This window comes from Pteronotus mesoamericanus, unplaced genomic scaffold, assembly GCF_021234165.1.
Source record: "Pteronotus mesoamericanus isolate MK-2021 breed Mesoamerican mustached bat unplaced genomic scaffold, CSHL_Meso_final contig_24, whole genome shotgun sequence".
NCBI classification, from domain to species: Eukaryota; Metazoa; Chordata; class Mammalia; order Chiroptera; family Mormoopidae; genus Pteronotus; species Pteronotus mesoamericanus.
In genome coordinates this window covers 21046237-21070701 of record NW_026555100.1, presented here as the reverse complement: position 1 = coordinate 21070701, position 24465 = coordinate 21046237, and the positions used below count along the sequence as shown (strand labels likewise).

The window sequence follows — 24465 nt, the reverse complement described above, 5'->3', positions numbered from 1 at the left end:
TTTATCTTTGCCATGGTAGAACTGAGGGATATGATCTCCTGATAGTTCTGGGCTGGGGTTTCTTCTTGTTCTTCAAATATGGCTCCATTCATCTTCAAAGCCAGGAAGGTTGAGTACTTCTCACTCTTGGATTCTCTCTGATTTCCCCTTCTGCTTCATATTTCCTGTTTTTTCCTCACTTGACTCTGTGACTCCAGCCAAAGAAAGTTCTCTCATTTTAAGGGCTCCTGTGATTAGATTCAGCCCATCAGGATAACCTCCTGATTAATTTTTATACCTTAATCATGTCTACAAATTTCTTTTGCCAGAGATTAGGGCATGAACAGTCTTCAGTGAGCTATTATTCTACCTACTGTAGTTTAAAAATATCCCTCTATAATAATAGATTTTTCTATTTCTCTTTTAATTATTTCAATTAAAATTTACTTTATTACTTCTGAGGTCATATTGTTAAGTGCAATTGAATTAATAATGCTAGAACTTTCTAGTTAACTCAATTTTTATCATTATGAAAAATTCCTTTTATTCTCTACCAATATATTGCTGTAAAGTTTATTTTGTCTGATAATAGTACAGCTAAACAGCTTTTTCATGGTAATTGACTGTATCATATATCTAAATTCATCTTTTTATATTTAAGATTTCTGAATCCATGTATTTATGTTTCATGTCAACTGCCTATATTTGGCTTTATTTTTTAATCCATCTGAGAAATTTGTCCCTCAATTTGAACATTTCCCCCTTTATTTTTATGTAGTTTTGAACAGGATGGTTTAAATCTACTCTCATTTTTTATATTTTGCCCTGCCTATTTTATATTCTTTTTTATTTGATCCTGTATCTTATTTTGATCAATATGCTCACACATTATTCATTAGTTCATTCTCTTTCTAAGCTAGGAAGACCTTAGAATATTTTTATTAGTCATCTTCTGTTTTATAACTCTATGTTCTCATATATTAAGTATACATCTTTATCTATATGTCAGAGATATATATTCCTTAAAAGAAAGCGTTATCAATGCAATCAATACTTATTTAGATTATCATATATACTCGTATTTTCATTTTTCTTTTGATTAGCTATTTGATGCCTTTAATTAGACATATACATTTACTTATTTTCATTTTGTTTATTTCTATTTTCCTAACACTTTTAGTTATCTTTAATAGAATAATTTGTCCTGATTACCTACTCTACTTCAGTCAGAGGCAGAAGACTTTTATGATTTCTATGACTGACAATAATGGCAACTACATGAGCCTAAACCTCCCAAAGTAGCCACATAGTACTACCTTTGTATGTAAAGTGACAAGAATCCTTAGATTATATTATAGACATATATTGAAGTTGATTAAGCAGGAGGAAACACTGGAGAAATGTAATTTCTTTTTATATTTATGTATTATTTTTAATTTTACAAGACAATATATGTTTAAATATTTTCTTAAAGGAGGAAGAGAAAATTTAGTTTTGCTAATTTATAGTCTATAATTCTCACAAATTAAGTATTTATATTATGTTTTTCATAAAAAAACAGAACGGTTATAATTGAAATTTGGGGGCTGTGGTTGCTAGTGTATGTAGTAGAAAGTATTCATTTTCACATACACAGGTTTTTAATATTACTATTCCTGGCACCAGACTGGTTTTTGGGGTTTAAGAGTAGAACATGATATTTTTAAAGTGTCAGTGTTTTAGAAAGAGAGAACAAGTCCACCAAATCCAAGATATTTAACTATGGAAAATTTGGGTAAGTTCTCTAAAGTGATTTTTTTTCTTTAAAATGCAGATAAGATGAGTCAATTGATCTACTATTATAAGTGTCAAAAAGGATCATATTTACAGGTTTGGAATGAAGTAGATGTTCAGTAAATATCTACTATCTACTATTATTATTTATAATTTTTATTTACCAGTTATGATCTTGGGATAATTGTAGGTTAAAAAAAAAAAAGTTTTTTCCAGCATCAGGCCAATCGCTAGTCACCAGTTAAAGCCCATGGAGGAAACTCTTCTTCCTGGCCTTCTTAAATTTTCACAGCTTTAAGATTAGGAAGTTTCAGTTCACCTGTTCACTCTGTTCTAAATTCTTCAGTGTAGAGAAAGTGGGTATAAAGACCAGGCAAACTCAGGTAGCTGATGCTGACCTTGTACTTTAATTCAGATTTATTTCAGGGCTTCTCACTCAGCTGCTGTCCTGAAGGACCTCTGAGACTGAAATTCCATTTGTGCCATTTGTCATCTATTGCATTGTAGAAAAACACTACAATTCCCCCGGTGTGGATTTTTCCAGAATTTATCACTCATTAGTTCCAGCAAACATTCACTTTGGTGAGTGAAGGGAAAGGGTAAGAAATTGCCACATTCTCAGAACTCTTCAGTTTGGTGGCTAACTGCTTAATTTTGTAAAACTTTTAAAAAGTAATTATTAAATGCTTCAAATACATGTTAGACTTAATATGAAATTTGACATGTAGTACTATTACCCATATAAACATACTCATGTATCTTCTATTTCTAAACTTTAAATTGAGCTCTCCATCATCTCCTAGCTACTGATTTATCTCTGCTTCCCATTTAGTCAAGTATCTTGAAAAATATTTCATAGCTACTGTCTCTGTTTCCCCACTTGCAATGCACTTTTTAACGTAACATGATATGATTGATATTTTTACTAATTTACTGGAATAGGGCTTAAATTTTTTAATTTACTGTCCTGTTTTATTTTTATTTTTATTTTTTTGGCAATGCTCCCTTTTTCTCTTGCTCCTCTAGTCTGTTTTTCTGTTGAGTTCTCTTTCTTTGGTTTGTCTCCAAACTACCTTGGACCAGTGTTCATTAATTTTATTTAGTGCATGGATATTTGTGAGAATCTGATAAGAGCTACAACTGTTTTTCTGAAAATTGCATATATTGAAATATAGCTACCACTTAAGAGGTGATTTTTTTGATACCTACTACACATGTTATATCCTATAAGTTTTTGTTTTTTTTAAACATCAGGCAGTCTTAGTTTCAATTAACTGACCCATGGTTCACAAATTTTTATCTTCATCATGATCTTTTAAGGATCTAAAGATATTCCATGCTGAGTTGCCACAACCGAATACCTCATAGATATTGAAATCACCAAATTCTCTGACTGCAAATCTTCCTCAGATCTCTAATATATTCTCTGATCATGATCCATTGCTATAGTCTAAGTCAGAATCTCAGAGTTAAGCTAAACAACTTGCAGAGTGCCTACATCATTGGTTCCTTTTTACCTTCTTCCGTCTGCCAGTCCTCCTTTCCCATGAAGTTTTCCACCTGAATATCCATCCTATGTACCCTTTTTGCCTATTATCAGTAGTTTATTATTTTTTTTAATCTTGAGTCTTTATTTTCAGCTCACATCTTCTAAGAATTCTCTGTTGGGTTGTGGGAACGAGGCCAGAAAATGGCAAATTTGAGTGTAATTTTATTGCTTTAAGGCAAATATTCACCAGCCCCTTATTGACAAAAGCTCTTCTTTACAATGAATGATGTCTCTCAGGATCTGGCCTCTGCCTTGTTCTTTAGTTACGTCTCTTTACATTGTCTTTTTTTTAATTTTAAGATTGTTATACAGAACTCATTATAATTTAGTTAGTGGAAGTTCAGGAAAATAAGGCCTGCTAGGTTAAACAAAAACTAAGTGAAAATAGAAACTGCTCACCAAATGAAGGCAAAATATCATTAGGAGACAGCAATGTTTATATAGATATAAACTACATATTTTTGATTAGTCTAAATACATAGTGCAACTATTGTTATAATTCAGTAGCACCAAATTGTATTTAGTACAATTTTTATTTATAGAATCTTACTCAATTGTTATTTTTATTAGACAAAAATAGTAGAATACTGGCAAATTTCTTGAGTTCAACTTTTTAATTGCTTTTAATTGTACTTTTCCAGCTTTCTAATTGAGTTGATTGTGTGTGTATCTATATACATATATAGATACACAGACACACACACACATATATGCATGCCTAAACATACATATAAATATATATGTATTTATATGTCAGTGTATTCATATGTGCTCATGTGTGTAGAATTAACTTAATTAGAAACTTGGAAAAACATAGTTCAGAAGATTATATATAAATAAATGTATTAAATCTGATATATATATATCTATAGTTTATTTATATGACTATATATACATATGTATACATATATAGTTATAGATGTACATATATAGTTACATATATCAATGATATATATATAAACTATAGCTAGTTGATGTCTGATTAACATCACAAGTAGAGTGATAACAGAGGTGACCAAACTTTTTTTGAAAAGGGCCATATTGTACATATTTCCAGCTTTGTGGGCCATATTCATTCTGTTGTAACTAGTAGTCACCCCTTCTACTATAGCAAATCAACAATAAATGATGACTCGGCATCGCTATGTTGCAATATAATTTTTTCTTGGTAGACACTATAATTTCACAGGCCAAAACAAAAACAGGCAGGCCAAATTTGACTTCTGGATGACAGTTTAACTAAAAATATAAATTTCATAAGGCAATTTTTCCATTATTTAACTATGATTAGGAGTAAAAAGCAGATCTTTTGAACCTAATTTAAGACTTTCATTTCAATGAAATATTCTATATGAAAACACCATCCTCAGGAAACTGAATATCCTATTGGTAAAATATTATCACATTATGAAAATATCAGGAGTCAAATTTTTTTTTGAAATATCACCGTAGTTGTAGAACTCTAATTCAATCACTGCTGTCACATAAGGCAATTTTATTTTACATGTAACTTTCTATATTTTAAAAGAGATATCAGAAACAAAGCTATTATAATTTTTAAATATTTCTAAGTAACATTCTTACCCTTAAAGTATTTATTGAAATACAATAATAGTAAACAGAATATTTATTATAGTTGTTAATTAAGAAATCAAAAAATAAGAATAAATATTTTAATAAGTGACTATAAGATTGACGCACTAAAATAAATATGCTAAGAACATAAGAGAATACATTTTATTATAAATTTTTAAAAAGTGCACACATGAGGCCTGTCTGGAAAAAGTCCAACCATTGTTAATATAATGAGAATGGTTTGTGCAACATGGACGTAACCCAGTAGCCAAGGAGAGTGGACTGGAATGCACACGCATGAATGATGACAACTTCACTGTACTAGTCAGTGGGCGCAGTAGACACCATGAAGTGAGCTGTATACTGTGTGGCCATGGCATTCAAAATGACTGAGTGAGTAGAGCAACAAATCTGCATCAAATTTTGTGTTAAGCTTGAATATTTCTCCATGGGAACTATTCAGATGATACAGAAGGCCACAACTATGGGCAACTGGTGGCTGGTAGCTTCACCATGACAATGAGCCCACTCATGCATTATGTCTCATGGAGAGTTTTCTGACAAAACATCAAATCACCCAAGTGACTCAGCCTGCAACAGCTCAGATTTGGCACCTTGCAACTTCTGGCTTTTCCCAAAACTAAAATCACCTTTGAAAGGGAAGAGATTTCAGACCATTGATGAGATTCAGGAAAATATGATGGGGCAGCTGATGGTGACTGGTAGAACTGTGTGAGGTCCTACAGTGTCTAATTTGAAGGAGTAAGGCATCATTGTTCTATGTACAATGTTTATCTTGTTTCTTCTTCAATAAATGTCTCTATTTTTCATATTACATGGTTGGATGCCTTCTGGACAGAACTCATGCTTCTATTGTTAATATTTGAACTTCACTAAATAAACAAAATGAAATTATAAATTATAAAGCATAATTAATCTAAACAATATATCTAGTAAAGTATAAAAAAATACAAATTTCCTAGAAAACATAGACAACACCTGAGCTAAGTTATTTTCCCTCTGAAGCTCAAACACAATTACTCTGAGTTGAGTAAAAAGAAAGTATCACACTGATAAAGCACATCCTACATAATAAAATAAAATTACGTAATACTGCAAATTTATTAAGAATTATAAAACATATTTCAGTAAGCAGTTTTTCAAAAATGTAAAACTAAAAAAGCTATACAATAAAGACTTAAAAATTACTTAAAACTTAAAGTTTTTCTCATGCAATTTGTCTTTCTCTTTCTTTTCATTTCTCCCTCCCGAAACCCCTCCACTTTCTCCCACTTTCTTTCTGAGAGATTGTAAACTATCTACCTATCAAGAGAAATAAATGCAAGAAAATATTCTTCCAGGAAGTACCAACAAATAAGTCACATGCTATATCAGCATCATACATTTAATGTGAAACTCACAGTGATAAATAAACAAATCATACTGAGTAATAAATTTTCCCATCTATTAAGAGATTATTAAAGACCATGGCAAATATAACCTGTGTATTATTTTGAGATTAATTCTTTCAGGCCAAGGAAACATTATGTCTGCCTTGATTTGTCCCTGTTTATTTTTTATTATGTCAAAAGAATTTATGGGGGCAGGGGGGCATGGGATACCTCAGTTATTAAGGATATCACTGCCAGAAAATGCTTTTCCTCCAAAAATTGTTTAAGAATGATCAATAACAATTAGCCCTGGCTGGTTGGCTCAGTGGGTTGAGTGCTGGCCTGCGAACCAAAGTGTTGCTGCTTCGATTCCCACACAGGGCACATTGTGGGCCAAGTCCCCAGTAGCGGGCACTTGAGAGACAACTACTACACGTTGATGTTCCTCCCCTTCTCTTTCTTCCTACTTTCCCATCTTTCTAAAAATAAATAAATAAATAAAAATCTTTTAAAAAAATTATCAGCAACAATTAGACTGTAATTTGTCCTTCAGATTAATTACTTAATGGTACAATTGTCCAAAATTATTTGAGTCTTTAATTACATAAAGAGAAATATATATTTATGATGTCCTATGTCTTGCTCACAAACCAAAGATTATAAGCCTTGTTATAATTCTTGCTCAGCATATAGATAGAGGCATTAGAATTTTTGACACTCTAATAAAACATGTTTATAAAAAGTGTAAGAGACTGACATTTAATGCATTCATAAAAGTGCTCAGTGTGTTTATAATAGTATAAATATAAACCCAGATATTTATTTTTAAATCAGTTACAGGAAAATGGTTGTAATGTAGCATCATAAGATGTCTATTAATAATCAGTAAAGGGATGATTGAACAAAGAATTTGGGTTTTATTTCCAACTTTGTGACTAGTTGAATGTGTAACATAGCCAATTCATTCTACTGCTCCTGGTCTCAGTGTTCCCATAGTGAATAAGGAGAGTGACTAATCAGGACTTAAATTGTGGAAACTTCTTTTGTATACCTGTGATAATGAACTTACACCTTTTTCTTTTAATTTTAATGAAGTGTAAAATATTTTGACACCAACAATCTATTAAACCCTGAGTGATTTAAAAAAATTTAGATTGTTCTGCATTAACTTCCTGCCTTATCATAAAAGGAGAAATGCCATAGAAAAATATATTTCATTTTTAAAAATTGTACAGGCAGCACTGCAGTTACAGGAGACACAGGCGATGTTGTAGTCAGAGTACACATCCATACACACACATACATATATGTATATATAATTTCAATGGAAATATATCCATTATAGCCAAAGGATATTACAGTATAGCCAATGAAACTAAGTGAAATACTACTGTGGAAGAATTATTTAAATAGATGAAGGATGAGAAAAATAGCTAAATTTGCTTTTGCCCTCTGTTTATGTCTTGAGGCTTAAACAAACTTTTGAGTTTTCAAGAAGATAGATATGAGAGTATGAGTAAAATCAAAGGGGGAAAAATGAGGACAACTGTAACTGAGCAATAAAAAAATGAATGAAAGATTAATTCATTAATATAAAGATTAAAAATAAAACCCAAAGGGGAAATAATATTATCAAACCACAGAAGACGTGACCACAGTACCAGTGTAACAGGACTGTTTCAGATGGCTATAGGGAAATGCACTAAGAGAGAAAGATGCATGGACAGCTTTGTGAAAAGACATGAGCCATTTAAGATAAAATGTTTGACTTTTCTATCTGTAATAGACATTTACCCGGATGCTGCAGTAGTTTAGAGCTTGGAGAAACTGAATATTAATGAATGTGAATAGTTGGGGACAACTTTAGAAATAGAAAATGAGAAATAGGTTTTGAGATAAACTTTAAAATGTGAATAAAGCTTGGAGACTTGAAAAGTAGGGAGGATTCCATTCTAAGTAAAATGAGCCGTGTGAGCATAGTCCAAGAAGTGGATACATTTATGAAATGAAGATATTATTCTGAAAGAAGTGAAGTTTTATCAGAGAGAATTTAAATTTAAGAATACTTTGACAAAAGGTCAGATTATGGTAGGCCTTGAAAGTCAGCCAACAGAGATTCATGGTCTTTTTCCTGACAATACTTTGAAATTACACAGTTTTTGAATAGGAGAGTGACATGATTAAAATAGTATTTGGAAAGGTTATTTTTCAGCAAGGTGTTGAAAAGATTGGATGGGGTGAGTGGAAGTAGTTAAATCATATTGGATATTTTGAAATTCAAATTGAACATTATAAATTTCTTTAAAAAATTGAAGATATGTATCCAGGAATAGTTAAATATAGTATAAGAATAAATTTTACAGTTAGATCTGTTGCCTAACATAACTCTTCTATCAGTTTATGTCAAAATGAAGTTAACACTCCAAGTTTCATTGAAATAGTACACTTCAGATGTTGAAATAATTAATCATATAACCTGATTAAGTATATTAATTAGTATCTGTCTGTTTCAGTAGAAACCTGTTAAATAAAGGTAGCTCAAAAAGGATAAGCACTGACTGACCAGTAACTGGTCCTGTTAAACTTAAAAAAGGAGTTTATGGGGTTTTTAAAAAATAATACAAACTATGAACTCTCAGGGATTTCCCGTCAAGATGTAGGCATAGGTAAACACAACTCGCCTCCTCACACAACCACATCAAAATTTCAAACTATAGTCTCAGATTATGATATATACCATTTCTTAATTTTTTATAAATAGAATAATATTGAGGTAAATAAGATACATTTTAATAATTTCAGGAAGCTTGTAGAGGTTAAAGACTCAATGCTATATTTAATACCTAAACTGCACTAATGTTCTCCTTTAAAGTAGGTATATAATGAGGTTAAAAAAATGTATATTAGAGGTAAAGAATAACTGCTAAAATGCAGTTTATTTTTTGTTAAAGTACATATAATAGGTGATGTTAGGATTTTAGAAATATTTTCTAACTTAATAAAATCAGAAAATAATTATCATAGAGTGACTACTGTTTTTAAGGAAGCATAAAAAGAGTACTTCATTCATGGATTTGGCTCAAAATTTAAAAAGAAAAGCAAAGAAACTAATAGAAGCAATAGTATTATGTCCTAAATATTTTTATAAGTTGATCAGCATTTTCTTACAAGAATTCAGTTGAGACATATAATAAAATATTTTGAATGTGCCAAACCTTGATTTTAAAATTGAAGAAATAACTTTAAATTAATAGGATCTTAAACAGATATTTTCTTCCAGTATTTAATTACTGGTACCACTTCAGTGATATGAAAATAAATTAATTCCTCATCTATCATCTTACCATGAGAATAAATAGCTCCTACTGAGCCTCAGTAAGTAAGCATGTGAATTCAGGGATAAAATTATCCAAGATGATTTTGACTATTAGTGTGTTGGTCATTATTATAAATATATCAATTTTTTCTGGAACAACATGTATTCATAAAATCATGTCAGAAGTCACCCAGACCCTATTTCTTCTAAAGCATTATTCTTTAAAGTGTTTTTTGATATTTGTAAACAGTTAAGCTTAGTATTATAGAGGACTAATCTCAAACCATATGTAGTGTACAGTTATCTCTATGTATAAATAAACACAAAGAGAGAGTGCATACAAACTTACCTCATTCACTGTGGCGTAGTAGCTTTCATGCTTGAATGTGGGTGAGTTGTCATTCCTGTCTCTGACCACTATTCGAACTTCATGGTAGATAACAGTGCCTACTTTTTTGTTGATGCACTGGACTTGCACCACGATGGAATGTATATTCATTGGTGGCTGCAATGCAGAAATTGTATCTTTAAAAAAATACTTTTGAAATCAAAGCTTCTTATTACTGTCAAAGGATTTATTTAATAAAATTTTCTATGCTTGTTCATTTATACATGATAACAATCTACAAAAATTTATCCATTTTGCACAAGTTCAGGGGCAAGAGAAGACAATTACAATTAGTTTATTGTTCAGTTTTGTGTCTCAAAACATAGGGTCTTAAGTAACATCATGTTCACAATTAAAGGACTGGTGATAAATACATGACAAAATTAATCCTGAGATTCCATGGAAGTTAAAAAACAATATGAACTTCTAATTTATAAAAACAATGTGTTAACGATAAAATCCTTGGGGAAGTATTGTATAACATTTCTGTCCATTTATATTTATGCTAAAATATTGTATGTTAATATCTGGTAAAATTAAACTGCAGAGAAACAAGAGAATCCATTCACAATTCACCAAAACATATTCTACACACTTAAATACAAATTTTATTGATTTTCCTTCTCCAAATATACATTTATTACACACAGTGAATATCATCCCATATTTATAAATATAGCTTTACTATAACATTTTGTGATTTAACAATACTCACTCTACTTTGCCTATAAGCATAATTTAAGTAAAAACTTACAATGACATGTTTTATATTATCAGTCTTTATCATTATAAATTAAATTTCAATTTCAAATTCAATTTATGTATAAATATATGCTAAATTGTATATTTTTATGATAAATTTGATGAAGGAGAAAAATATCTTCAAAGCAGAATTTATTTACTCGGATCCCATGGCTTAGGACTTACAGAATTGGGTTGCTTACCTACAACTCTTTGACTCTAGAGTCAAAGTATTTAATACTAAAAAAAATGTATCTTTGTGATTTTTAAAATATTTTTAAAGCTTATAAAATTTTTCCTCTAAATATATCATTTTATCAGCATGGCCTGTTCCTACTGCCGCATCTAAAATACCATGTCTCCAGCCTGAAATCTCTTTTCTAATTCTCTTCTCACTATTTATTTTTCTGTATTGTATTTTTCATCCACCACTTGGCATATTACACATTCTATATATTTTTTTCAGTTTGGCTCCCTTCACTAGACTGAAAGCTTCACAAAACCCAGAGTAGGTTTTGGCCATTTCTAAACCTCCTATCCAGGAACTAACACTGTGCCTAGGACAGATGATTGTGTATACCTGAGTTTGCTTGGCTTCCAGACTTAGTTCCATAACCTACTAACCGTGTGATCTAGGAGCAAAATCTCTCTGTGCTTAGTTTTCTCTCTTCAACAAACAGGGATAAAAATAAACATTGATGCGATAGAATCATTGTAAGTATTACATGGCATTACTTCATGCTAGATATATTAATATATAATGGATAGAAAATGTATTTTTAATTCATAAAAAGATAAATATCCAAAAAAGTAGAAAACATGGATGTATAATATACATACTTATATTGGATTTCAAATAAATCATTAAATATTTGTATTAAAATCAATTTAAAAGTAGATCAATGATTACTGGAAACTAGGATATATTCATTAAAAATGTCACATGACACATTTCCAAATGAGAAGAATGTTGTAAAAACTATATCTAAACTGAAGCAAACATGTTTAATCTGATGATCATACAACCAATAAAGCAAAAAGTAACTGAATTAAATTGTCCTTGGCTGAATAATTTGTACTTAGAAAAAATAAATGAAAGCAACATTAACATATGGAAGAGGGTCTCTAGTGAAGTGCTATACAGCTTTGTGTTCTATCTACTCCATTCCACTTTTAATTGCTGACATAAATGAAGGCGTTGAAGTCATGTATATAAAATCTGTGAATGTCACAAAGCTCAGAAGGATATAAAATAGATTTAATGACAAAAGTCAAGGTTCAAATCATCTTAATAAATCAGAGTAAATTACAAAAATAAATATAGTAAAAATGCTATATTTTTAAAATAACACATTTAAATATATTTAAATTAGAAAATACTTAATTACCAAAATATAATAAATGGCTACATACATTAATGTAAAATATAATTCTGAATTATACAAGTGAAAGATGCTTTCATGTGCCAACATTGTAAATGGGTTGCTGAAAAAAAATAATACAAACTTTACATTCATTAATAGTAGGTGCAGAGATAGGTAGATTATAATAAGCACCATGTTCTGGGTGAATAAGATATGAAATCTCAACACCTTCAAGTATGTGATAAAATTAGAGGATGTTTAAGCTGAAGAACACAATATTCACTAAATATCTGAAAGGTTATTGTGAAATGTTTTAGTGAGCTTTTAGTTTATTCATTGCAGTTTCAGGAAGCTGAAATAAGAACAATGAATAAATGTATTGCAAAGCATTATGTTTTCAATATAAATAAAGCTTTTCTATTAATCCAAAATGGTACAGAATTGAATAGACTATCCTATAAGGCAAGTTTGAGGAAAAAAAATTATTTATTAAGACTAGTTCTTAGAAGACTTCTGGAAATAATTTGATTAGGTGACCTCCATCTTTACTACCAATTTTAGAGTGTTTGTTTTAATGGATATTTAAGAAAAGTCCTGCATATTTCAATTATAAAGTAAAAAACAACAACAACAACAACAAACCAACCTGTACTATTAGCCCTTGGTACACTTTCTAAAAGACGATCAGTTGAATCATGTTCTTCTAAGGTTATTTGTTTTCTAAATATTGCAAGAGAGACCTATAAAACCATTTCATCTCAACCTCTAATTCTGTGTTGAGTGAAAGCACTAGGACAGAAAGGTCACAATCTTTGCAAGTAAACTATCAAATGCACGATACACTGAGGCCACTTAGTCCTGTTAAGTGCCCATAAATTAGATATACCCAGGTCATCTGGAACTCTTGTCACTCTCAACTTTAGCTCTCTATGCAACTGTTAGCAGTATGGATAGAACTTAGCTTGCAATAAATTCCAACCATAATGGATCACGTTGAAGGCAAGAATTCCCAGTAGCTAATATATAACACACATTGTAATCTCACGTTGGAATGGATTCTACTCTACTGTTTAAGAAGGTCATAAATATATCAAGCGCAGTTCTACTAAGTCGATTAGTGAGAGTTTAGGGAGTCCAAAATGCTTAGGAATGTCTTAGGGAAATTTAGTTTATCTTTCGTAACTGGTGGAAAAAAGAAGTCACGGCGATTTTATTTTCTCTAATTCTCTCAAGTTGCTTCATTTATTAAACAAAGAAGAAAAAGTGTATACATTTGGGGATAATTATTTAAAACAACCAAAATTCATATATTTCTAGACATGCAAACTATTCTCCCAATTTAAAAATAAATGTTTAACATAATACTCTTTTTTTACAAATTTTATTTATTATTTACTTTTAGAGAGAGCGGAAAGGAGGGAGAAAAAGAAGGAGAGAACATGAGTGTATTGGTTGCCTCTCACATGCCTCCTACTGGTGACCTGGCCCACAACCCAGGCATGTGACCTGGCTGGGAATTGAACCAGAGACCCTTTGGTTTGCAGGCTGGCACTCAATCCACTGAGCCACACCAGCCAGGGCTAACATAATACTCTTAATGCATATTTGCATATTTCCCTGTTTGTGTCCCTTGTGTATAGATATTAATATGCATAGATAAAATTCAGGAGTAATATGTTCCAGCAGTTGATGTGGGTTATCCTTGAAAAGTATTGTTGAAGTAAAAAGTAAGAGAATAAAATTTTTCAACAAATATGTGTGAATTTTATAATTTGAAGAAAAGACAAAAATAGAAAATTGTGTTTTGAGTTTTTCAGAAAATCACTTGGGATTTAATATGCTCAGCAAAGTTTTTATAGTGAATTCATTGATATTATGGTATTGATTACAGCACAGTCTTTAATCTAAAGGGGATGTTTTAGTGGGAAAAAATTTTAGCAAACCTCTGCAAGAATTGATTTTTTTCCTAAAGCAAAGGCAAAATTTATTCCATCCTCAGAGGAATAAAATATTTTTGCCAAGATATTTCTGTCCATGTACTTACCAGTTTAACAAAATTAAAAAAAATATCTTCATCATTTCACCAATAAACTGGAAGACAGTAAAAGGAAATAAAACACAGTGTTCTTTAGAAATGATTTTTAAATAATGAAACAAATTTTAAAAAACGGCTGATTAGAGTTTTGAGTGTTCTTCACAAATTAAACTTTCACAATGAATGGTGTACTTTTATAGAAGTTGCCTAAAGAAAAAAATATGGATTTCAAAATATAATTAGGTATATGTAATATTTAGAAATGTCTGTAGATTTTTTCACAGTTAGTAAGGATATTTTATTTATTTAACTATATTTATTATACACATAGTTCACTCTGGACTTGGATTTATATTCCCATAGTCCTTGTGCACTGAGTCATATAAAAACGATATGAGAAGAACATATATAACTACAATTCAAATCAAAAAAGAGCTTTGCAGATTTTGGAGCTTAGAGAAAAAAATTCCATACCAGTGTTACAATTTGGAAATATTTAATGTAGAGAGTAGCATTTAAGACATGTTTTGGCAGTAAATAACATTCAATTGATAGCAACAGATAAAGATAATTTTAAAGAATAGGTTCAAAAAAGTATCAGGAAAGGCATAATAATAAAAAAAATCAATGGTGCTTAGGGAATGACACTTATTTTAGTTTTTCTAGATTAGAGTCTATGTATTTCTAAATTAAAGAAATGAGATAGAAGGTTGCAGCTTATATCTAGGACACCTTAAGAGCCAGATAAACTAATTTGCAATGAAAAGTCATCTACTGACAAGGTCAGAACTATGTGGTGGGGTACTGAATCTAGAGTAGGTTGAAATATGAAATGTGGTAAAAAGAACTACTAGGAGTTTGTCCAAAAGTACAAGTGAGAACTAAGAGGTCTCGTATTGGTGTCATGTTGATGATGCAAATGAAAGACACCCTCTGTAGATAAAACTGTGAAACTTAAATAGATATTGGCCTGGGCACAGGAGTCAAAGCTTTTATGCAGCAACTGACTTAGATTCTGAAAGGGGAGTTGTTAAAATATTTGGTAGTGCCATAAACACAATTTTTCTCTATTCAAAGTTTTTAGAAGTTTGCCCAGAGTTTTGAAATAAGTATAATGGGACTGTGCCAGAATCAAATTTTTCTTTCTATTATTATTTTAATTATTGATGTTATCATGACCATTATTATCCTATGCCTAACAGAACTTATAGAATATTGGTCAAGTAAGGCAATAATTTAACACTTCAAAAGTCTTATGTGATGATCCTCCATTACTGAGACTTAATTTTCATGTCAGATGACAAGTTTTGGTTGTTTTATCATCCATGATGCATCTCTCTCTCTGTTTTTTTTTTTCTTTTTTGAAGGAAATTTATGTAACTTCAGTGAAACTAAATAAACAAAAGGAATAAAGAGTGATAAAAATCAGGGCAAGGTTTAAGGACTAAGTTTTAAAATAGTCAATAGCTCAAATATATACAATGTCATACAAAAATTTTCTAATTAAATACAAATATTTGGAGCTTGGGAATTTATCTGTTTATATTTTCCCAGAAATTTTCATAAAATTATTGGTTTATTAGCTTATTTTTAATATTTAATCTTAAAATATTTGTAATTTATTTTAATTTGTTCCTTTAGCTCTATGCAACCACACTTATCCAAATGTTTCCATTAAGAGAAAGTTTATGGCCTTGCTGAACAAAGTGTAGAAAACGTGATTTGGAATGTTATCCATGGAAAATACACCTCTCCTAACTGCCAGTGCAAGGGCAGGTATAATTGAATATAGACCTACCACATGACCTGACTCCTACCTCCTTAGCTCTAATTGATTTAAGCCAGTGAGTGTTTCGATGCTGTCTTTCACTAATTAGGAAAAAACAAAACAAAACAGTGACTATAGTTAGTTGGCATTGCGTTGAAAGCTTATAAAAAGCTGGAGTGGAGTGGACATTAATAAGAGCCGAAGTCAAGTGCAAACCACAAAACACAGGAAAGCAAAATTACGTCTACAAAGAAATCTACTCCGCAGAGACAAAAAGTGCAGCACATACACCGAGAAGGGTACAGGTTAGAGGCTCTGTTGTCTAAGGCTTAGTAGTTTTCCTCTGTGCCAGGTAAATTTTCAATTTTGCCAAAATCAAATTATTTTTCAGGTTTATGATACCGATGTTTTAAATACTTCTACCCATTGATTTGAGTTTTCCTTTCTGATATATTTACCAACAGGTTTATACTATTTTACAATTAAATGAAACTATCATTTGATGAGGTTTGGATTAAAAGCACTGACTTCCATGCCACTTTTCTAGCAGTAATGGTCTTAACAGCACATAAAATAGATGGGCATGAGGTTAAGAATTTTCATAGTAAGAGCTTTTACATACTGATTTAAAAGGAAAAACAAAAGCACTGTGGCAGCAGTAAGATAAATTCAAAACAATTAAATAAAAGGCAATATAGGACCTAGTGAACTGCATTGAAATAAGAGGTTAAATTAAGATTTAATTTTTGAAATTCATATGAATATTACTTCTATTATGGAAAAGATACCAAGCATCTAAAATCTAAACAAATCACTAAGACTATAGCAAGTTACTCCAGTGAGATGTGGCTGAAATCCATATGTGGTGAATAATTATTATTTCTCTTATTCTGTTTAGAATTACTGGATTTGAGATACAAGGGTATGAAACAGCTTGGAAGAAGAAGAAGGAGGAGGAGGAGGAGAAGGAGGGGGAGGGGAGGAGGAGGAGAAGAAGAAGAAGAAGCAAGAGGGGGAGGAGGAAGAATGTTTATCCAAGGCAAGGTCTATAACTTGGACTTTATGCAACCTAGGTAGTTAGTGAAACTCCTGAAATTGATTGCAAATAAACTTTTTTTCTGAAAAATGAGTACGTAGATTTTATCAGAATCCAAAGTGCTCCTCCTCCCAAAGATGACAAATCACTGACAAATCCGTAAGTCAAAAAGTGTGTTTCAACCTATTATTATTCTTTCCTTGATTCTTGGAAATTTAATACTGGTGAAATACTGCTTCATGATTAATTTATTCCTGATATAGACACTTTGTAGTTTCCCTACATCAGGTTGTCTCCCCCTCCTTTTGGTTGCTCTTTAACTTGATGGCCTCTGTTACCATCTAGCAGCTCTGAACTTTACTCTTCTTATTCTTCTTATAATTCTTAATTCTTCTACATGACTTTTTCTATATGACATCTATACTTCTATTTCTTCCACATGATTATGCTTCACTTTTACACTCACACTTCTAACTTCTTGCTTAAATTTAATTCACACTTTTATCCAAGGAGAATTTCTTGATATTAAAAAAAAAAAAAAACAAGCTTTTGACAACCTGGCTTTTTGTTAATTAGCTGTGTGGACTTCATTTATAGTTTCTAGGTTAAACTTTCTGCATGTAAATCCAATACACTAGAACAGTAGACCAATAAAATATGTAACAATTACAAAAACAGGAATGAAAACAGAATACAACAATAACAGCAACAACATGGGAAAGCTAAAAAGTTCCTAATCATATGACGGTTCAAGTCCTGTGTCTTAATTTAATTCAGGTTTTGTTAAGTCCCACCAACAAGTGAAAGTACCTGTGCAAGATGGTAATATTGAATTTTTGGTGTGATATTATTTAACTATTCAGGCTTAAATTTTCATATTACTATGGTTTAGAGCATCTTCTATTCAATGTCTTACTATTATTTCAATAAGTTTATTTGCCAAATGGTAAATACATTCCAAGTATGTGAGTATGTGAGGTTTTTTAATTTACAAATTTTCCTCTGCAATACTAATTTTACTGTTAATATTCTTTAGGTGACCTAGTCTCCACCATTTTTAGTGAATTACAGGTGAGTATCCACTGACAACACTTTAATTTCCAAACTATCTTTGCAGGTTTAACTTGACCAAGGCATATAAACTTTTTTTCATTATTATGTTAAAGAACCAGCCTGGATTTTTATTTAAATGACGCCGGTGCATATTTTTGCAATTATTACTTACAGATCAAATCAATTTTAAGTGTATGCCCATGACACTGTTTCAGTTTAGCCAATGTCCAATAAATAGTGCCCATATTTGAAATTAAAAAAAAAATAATACCAAGAAAACAGATACTTATCTTTAAAAGTAAATATAATTTTTGGTAAGTAATTAAAATTTAAACAATATTATAGGCTGTGCATATGGAAGACTGTTTATTTATATAAAAGGATATCCTTTCTCTCTACTTCTAATTCAAACCTAAAACTTGTGCTTTAAATATAAGGAAATAAACTCCAAAAAAGTAATTTATTAGTGAACCAGTAAATTATCATAATGATTTATAAGGTGATTAAAAAATACAAAATACAAAATGACAGTGGTCTCAAATAAATATTCCATAATTCTTCTAACATGTTATAAAATTCATGTGACTTGGGAGTAGCTGTCCCTGAATGGGGCCAGTAAAGAATGGCTGTGAGTAATGCAGTTTTCTAGTTTGTGCCATTGTTCAGATTATTTTTATAAAAATTAAGATTTATGGTAAGATAAATTAAGGCAAGATTAATTTTGAAAATAGCAGCTGTCTTTATTCCATTTTATATCTTAAGTACCCAGCCGAAATTATAAACTGTAGCGTATAAGGAATGTTGCTGTGAGGAAAGACACAGTGAATGGTGGATAGTGGTGGGAATGGGGACATTAAGAATTACTTATTTTCCCAATACTGAGCCCAACAGTCCCATTCCTATTCTCCACTGCTACCCAAGATTCACGTCTACTACCACTGCTCAGTCAGCTAAATTATGGGTCTCCCCAAGTATACAAAGACAACCCACCCTGCTGGGAGAGTATTATGTGTTGCCCATCTCACACAAAGCTCTTAAAGACTCTGAATTTTAGATGTGAAATAGGTTAGACATCATCTATTCCACACCATATTGGAAAATGGATCACAAATCATGAGCAAAGTGGTGAGCTAATTCAGGTTCACTAAACTGAATATCTGACATTTGGATTTCATAAACTGCAAATTTGGGAGTAGGCATGTTTAAGTGTACTCCTGGAGTTTTCCCAAGGTCCTGTACAATTACTACCAGTTATTAAAACCCCCATTACTCATACACTCTTCTCCGCACACAAGACAGAATTGAAAATAAATGAGAATAAAGTTACATTAAAATAAATATACTTTAATTTTTAAACTTTCTCAAAGGTGAGACATTCAATGACTTTGGTACTTTAGCTGTTCTTAACAAAATACTTAGTCCATGCTGCCTTAGAATGGCTGGACTGGACAATTGGACAGGGGCATCACCAGGAAACTTGTGTTCACCTTTCACCTTTTTTTAGCTTTTGTTGTTTTTTTAGTTTTTTTACAGCTATAACAGCATATCACCTCAAACTGACTTCTCAACCAATGCTTACTGCTTGTAAGAGCAGCCATCCATTGGTATTTCCACCAAACTCTCTGTCCTCAAGTCAACAGCTAGTTGCTTGTTCAAACATCACCATGGATTATCACTGCTTATCTCGCTTTTCCAAGATTATGGGCCCTTTATTCTGAGCACTCTATTCTCTCCTAGTTCTGAAATCTGATGAGCTTCCAGGATTATAAAAGGAGCATATAATTGTACTCTCAGACACACGTTGTCCCTTCCTTTCTTATTCTTCTTTCAAGGAGTTTAAAAAATGCTTTTGTTGATGAACACAGGAAATAAATTACACAAAGAAAATTTGATATCATGTCAACAAACACGTGCAGATAATTAAAGGATAATGACGTTGTAACACAAAGGAAAAAATCACTAACATCTCTATCCAGAACTCTGCCTGTGCTGTTCAGGAAAAGCATTTGCTTAATAGGATCCAACAGCACCCAATAATCCACGTTGTCCTTTAAAGAGAGCTCTATGGTGGGGTCTGGTCCTCCAGCAGTCCCTTTGATCAGCATGTTATCCACCAAAATGGTACCTGGAAACCAAAGAAAGTTATTTGAAAACATGTTCTGCTTGTATGTATTCCTTCTATCATTTTATTTTCACCATATATCCAGCATTTTTAGGAAGTACTCTGTTTAGCACTTAATGTACATTATCTCATTTAATCTTCTCATGGTCCTGAGAGATAGATAATTATTTAATTTTATATTTATTGTTTATATTATTATAGATATCCCCACATTCTTTAATAAAGATTATATGCTGGCTGATTTGCAAATCCATTTTAAAGCACAAAATATTCAACTTCATATTTGGCATGATGCAGACAACGGTCCTGTTTCAAAAAGACAAAACATACTTGTATTATGCTATTTATAAAGGATATTTTGGGAAGAAAGGTGGGAGGCAGAGATTCAAACACTTGATGAGTTTCATCATCTATTGAATCTTTCCCCTTCCCTGTCCATCAGCCCTCACAAGGGTTATCTCTGAATTGTATCCTGATCAAAAGAAAGTGCCTGCAATAACACAAGCATATAGTTCAATTCACTCAGTAAGACTTCTGATAAGAAAAGAGATATCTCAAAAAAGAGAAAAGAAGAGATAAAGCAGTAGCAGAGTCTCCCATGGAGAAAACTGCTTCTTTTTTCTGTTACCTTAGAGCAAATCCATACAACATAAATCTTAATGTGAAAGACAAAACTAACATACAGACACACAATAGAAGCCATTCTTCTTTAAGACATGTCTGAGGTGCTTGACTGAAACAACACAGTATTCCAATGTAACATTTCAATGCTTGCTTTCTTATAATTTTCTCAGTGGGCTTAATTGTTGAATAAGAGCTAAAAGAGAGCACATCTTTAACCTTTCCTAAGCTGTTAAGGATTCCGTGCATTTAACAAGTTGAACACAAAGAGCACTGACCCAATTCAGAACATTTTTCCCCCCATACAGCAATGGTCTCTTTGCTAAAAAAAAAAAATGCTACACAGCCCAGGGCAATCTTTTTCAGCTGATCCATTTTGCGAAACTTAAGGCATACGGAGGAGACATGGTTATACAAATAAAATGTATCCTCCTACAGACATTAGGATAAATGGCATATATCTAGAGAATTCATGCTTTCGGATAAAATACAAGAATATACAGAAAATCCATAAATTTGAATCTAGCTTAAAAAATGGTCATGTAAATTGTACCTGCTGCATTTTCTTTAAAAATAGGCCTAAATGTTATATTGTTGCATAATTACCAATAAAAATGAGGGACCTTTGGAAGATTTTCCTAACAAATATGTGACAATAATAGTCTATAATATTTTTTAAAGACTGCATGCATTTATTTTAGAGAAAGAAATGAAGGGAGAAAGAGGAGAGAAAAATCAGTGTGTGTCTGCCCCTTGTGCCTACTGGGGACCTGCCCCGCAACCCACTCGTGTGCCCTATAATGGGAATCAAACCAGCGACCCTTTGGTTCACAGGCCGGCACTCAATCCACTGAGCAATACTAGCCATGGCCATAATATTTCTTTATCATATTATTTATAAAGACCTTTATCTGCCTAGGGAATGTTGAAGGAACCATTGCTCTTTTGAAATAACAAATAATGTTTTAAACAGGTATACTCTCATGTACACATATTTTTTCTAAATGGCAGATTACTTTTTCTAATTTTTCACATACTGGCGCACACACACACACACACACACACACATTAAATAATCTGTATCCTTCCATTTTTTTTCTGAAATGGCAAACAAATAACCTACAGATAATTCATCCAAAAGTACAGATCAAATAATAATGTTATGTTCTGATCTACAAATATGTTCAAGGTCCAAATACATATTTGTTTACAAATATTTCACACAACTAACCTTTGAAAAATTATTTGGCCTACATTTTAGTATCTAATTTAAAAATTAAATGAATTTTTTTCTGTTAAAAAAACAAAGAAATGTAGAACAGGTAAGTCAACTAACATTAATGTTTATAACTTGAGTCAATGGTATAAAATGCCAATAACAGCAGATCTCTCTATCATACATACATACCACACAGGCACATGAAGGGAAGCAGTAATGAGCTCCCTTTCGTAATGCACATGAATTACAACCAGAAAAATCTGCAATAGTTATTTTTTATTGAATTTTATTGAATTTTTCCATTACCACTTAGCCCCCGTAGGCCCCCCACCCCCCAGCAATCACACTGTTGTCCATGCGCATGGGTCTTTTTTCCCTTTTTGCTCAGTCCCTCCACCCTGAACCTCCCCACACAGCTGTCATCTTGCTCGCCATCTATGAGTCTGTCCCCATTTACATTGTTCATTCAATTTATTCATTAGATTCTACTTGTGAGTGAAATCATATGATATTTGACTTTCTCTGACTGGCTTATTTCATTTAGCATAGTGTTCTCCAGGTCCATCCATACTTTCACAAAGAGTTAAGTCTTCTTTTTTTTTATGGCCGAGTAGCATTCCATGGTGTAAATATCCCACAGATTTTTTTATCCACTCATCTACTGATGGACACTTGGGCTACTTCCACATCTTGGTAATTGTAAATAATGCTGCAATGAACATAAGGCTGCTTATGTTTTTTCAAATTAGTGTTTTTGGTTCCCTCAGATATATTCCCAGAAGTGGGATCTCTGGGTCAAAGGGCAGATCCATTTTTAATTTTTTGAGGTGGCGTCACACTGCTTTCCACAATGGCTGCACCACTCTGCATTCCCACCAACGGTGCAAAAGCATTCCCCTTTTTTTTAAGCACTGTTAAATCATTGAAACTAAAACACTGTATCTGGACTTATATTTTATTTAAGTATTTTTTTTAGTTTCATAGAGATGATCTAAATATTTTGTTTGTTATTGTTCTTGCCTCACCCTGTCTTCTTCAATGATTGAAACTCAACTATAAGTGTTTCTAGCACTAGTGTGTTGAAAAAGAAAGAGCTTTGCTTTTCTCTCAGTTACGTTGCCAAAAATCTCTCAAGATTTTCATATGCCATGTCACTTTATACGAAAAATTTAGGTAAGAGAGAGATGAGAACACAGCTAAGGGAGATACGATGTTGGGGGAAATCTGTACAGCCAAGGAAACCATCAACAAAATGAAAAGGGAATCCACTGAATGGGAGAACATTATCTAATGATACATCTGATAAGAGTTCATCTCCAAAATATATTAAGAACTTACATACCTCAGCGCCAGGAAAAAAAATACAACCCAATTAAAAAATACTCAAAGATCTTGAATAGGACTTACAGATGACAAAAGCAACATAAGTAAAAATGTTCACAATAACTAATATTCAGAGAAATACAAAGTAACCCACAATGAGATAACACCTCACACCTGTCAAAATGGCTACATGATCAATAAATCAACAAACAACAAATGCTGGCAAGGAAGTGGAGAAATAGAACTGCCTTTTGACCCTGTGATCCTACTTCTGTGAACATATTCTAAGAATCATGAAACATTAATTTGAAAGAATATATGCATTCCTATGTTCATAGCAGCGTTACTTGCAATAGCCAAGATATGGATACAGCCCAAGTGCCCATGAGTAGATACAAAAACCATGTACATTTACATAATGGAATACTATTAAACCATAAATAAAGAAATCTTACCTTTGTGAAATCATGGATAAATCTGGGGATTATTATGCTAAATGAACTAAGCCAGTCAGAGAAAGACAAAAACCATATTATCTTATTTATATGTGGAATCTAATAAACAAACTGATGAAAAAAAATAGAAACAGAGGCATGGATACATGGAACAGACTGACAGCTTTCAGGGCTTAGGGGACTAGATAAAAGAAAAGGATTAGCCAAGGAACATATATGTATAACCCATGGAAACAGGGAGAGCAGGGGCTAGAAGGAGGGGGGCAAAGTGGGGAAATGGGGACATCAGCAATAGTGTCAACAATAAAAATAAAGAAAAAAATGAACAAAGGTGTTCACTCTGGCTTGCCTGGGCAATCCTGCTCTCCATTCTCCTCTCAGCACAGTAGGTGACACCAAGCTGGGGTTAGCTTTAAGCCATGAGGCCTTCCCTCTATTCCACCCTAGCACTGGGGACTGTAACTTTCCACAAGTCAAAGGATGTCCAGATCTAGGCAGCTGATTTTCTGAGACAAGGCTGGTAAGTAGCCACCCAACAGAATATCTGGGCACAGAGGGAGAATGTGGTCCCCTTGCATCCTTTCTATTGTGCAAGCCTCCCTTTTGTCCAGTAAAAACTTTTGTTTAACCTCTTCCATGTGACATTGAAAATCTATTCCCATGCTTAATTTCATTTTTAAATGTAAAAGCACAGATAAATTACAAATAAAAGGATAGGATACACTATGCAGCAATAATAAGAAAGTTGAATGTCTTT

General features: G+C 32.1%; 1 protein-coding gene across 13 annotated transcripts in view; it reads right to left on the bottom strand.

The window, feature by feature from the left end:
• PCDH15 (protocadherin related 15) overlaps positions 1 to 24465 on the bottom strand; it is a 704528-nt gene that overhangs the window by 458030 nt on the left and 222033 nt on the right. For all 13 annotated transcript variants that reach the window (XM_054572779.1, XM_054572777.1, XM_054572778.1 and 10 more), the window contains 2 exons: positions 19933 to 20093; positions 9933 to 10088 (listed from right to left, as the gene is read on the bottom strand). In XM_054572779.1, coding sequence (XP_054428754.1) covers positions 9933 to 10088; positions 19933 to 20093 — 317 coding nt within the window. The remainder of the gene's footprint in view (positions 1 to 9932; positions 10089 to 19932; positions 20094 to 24465) is intronic.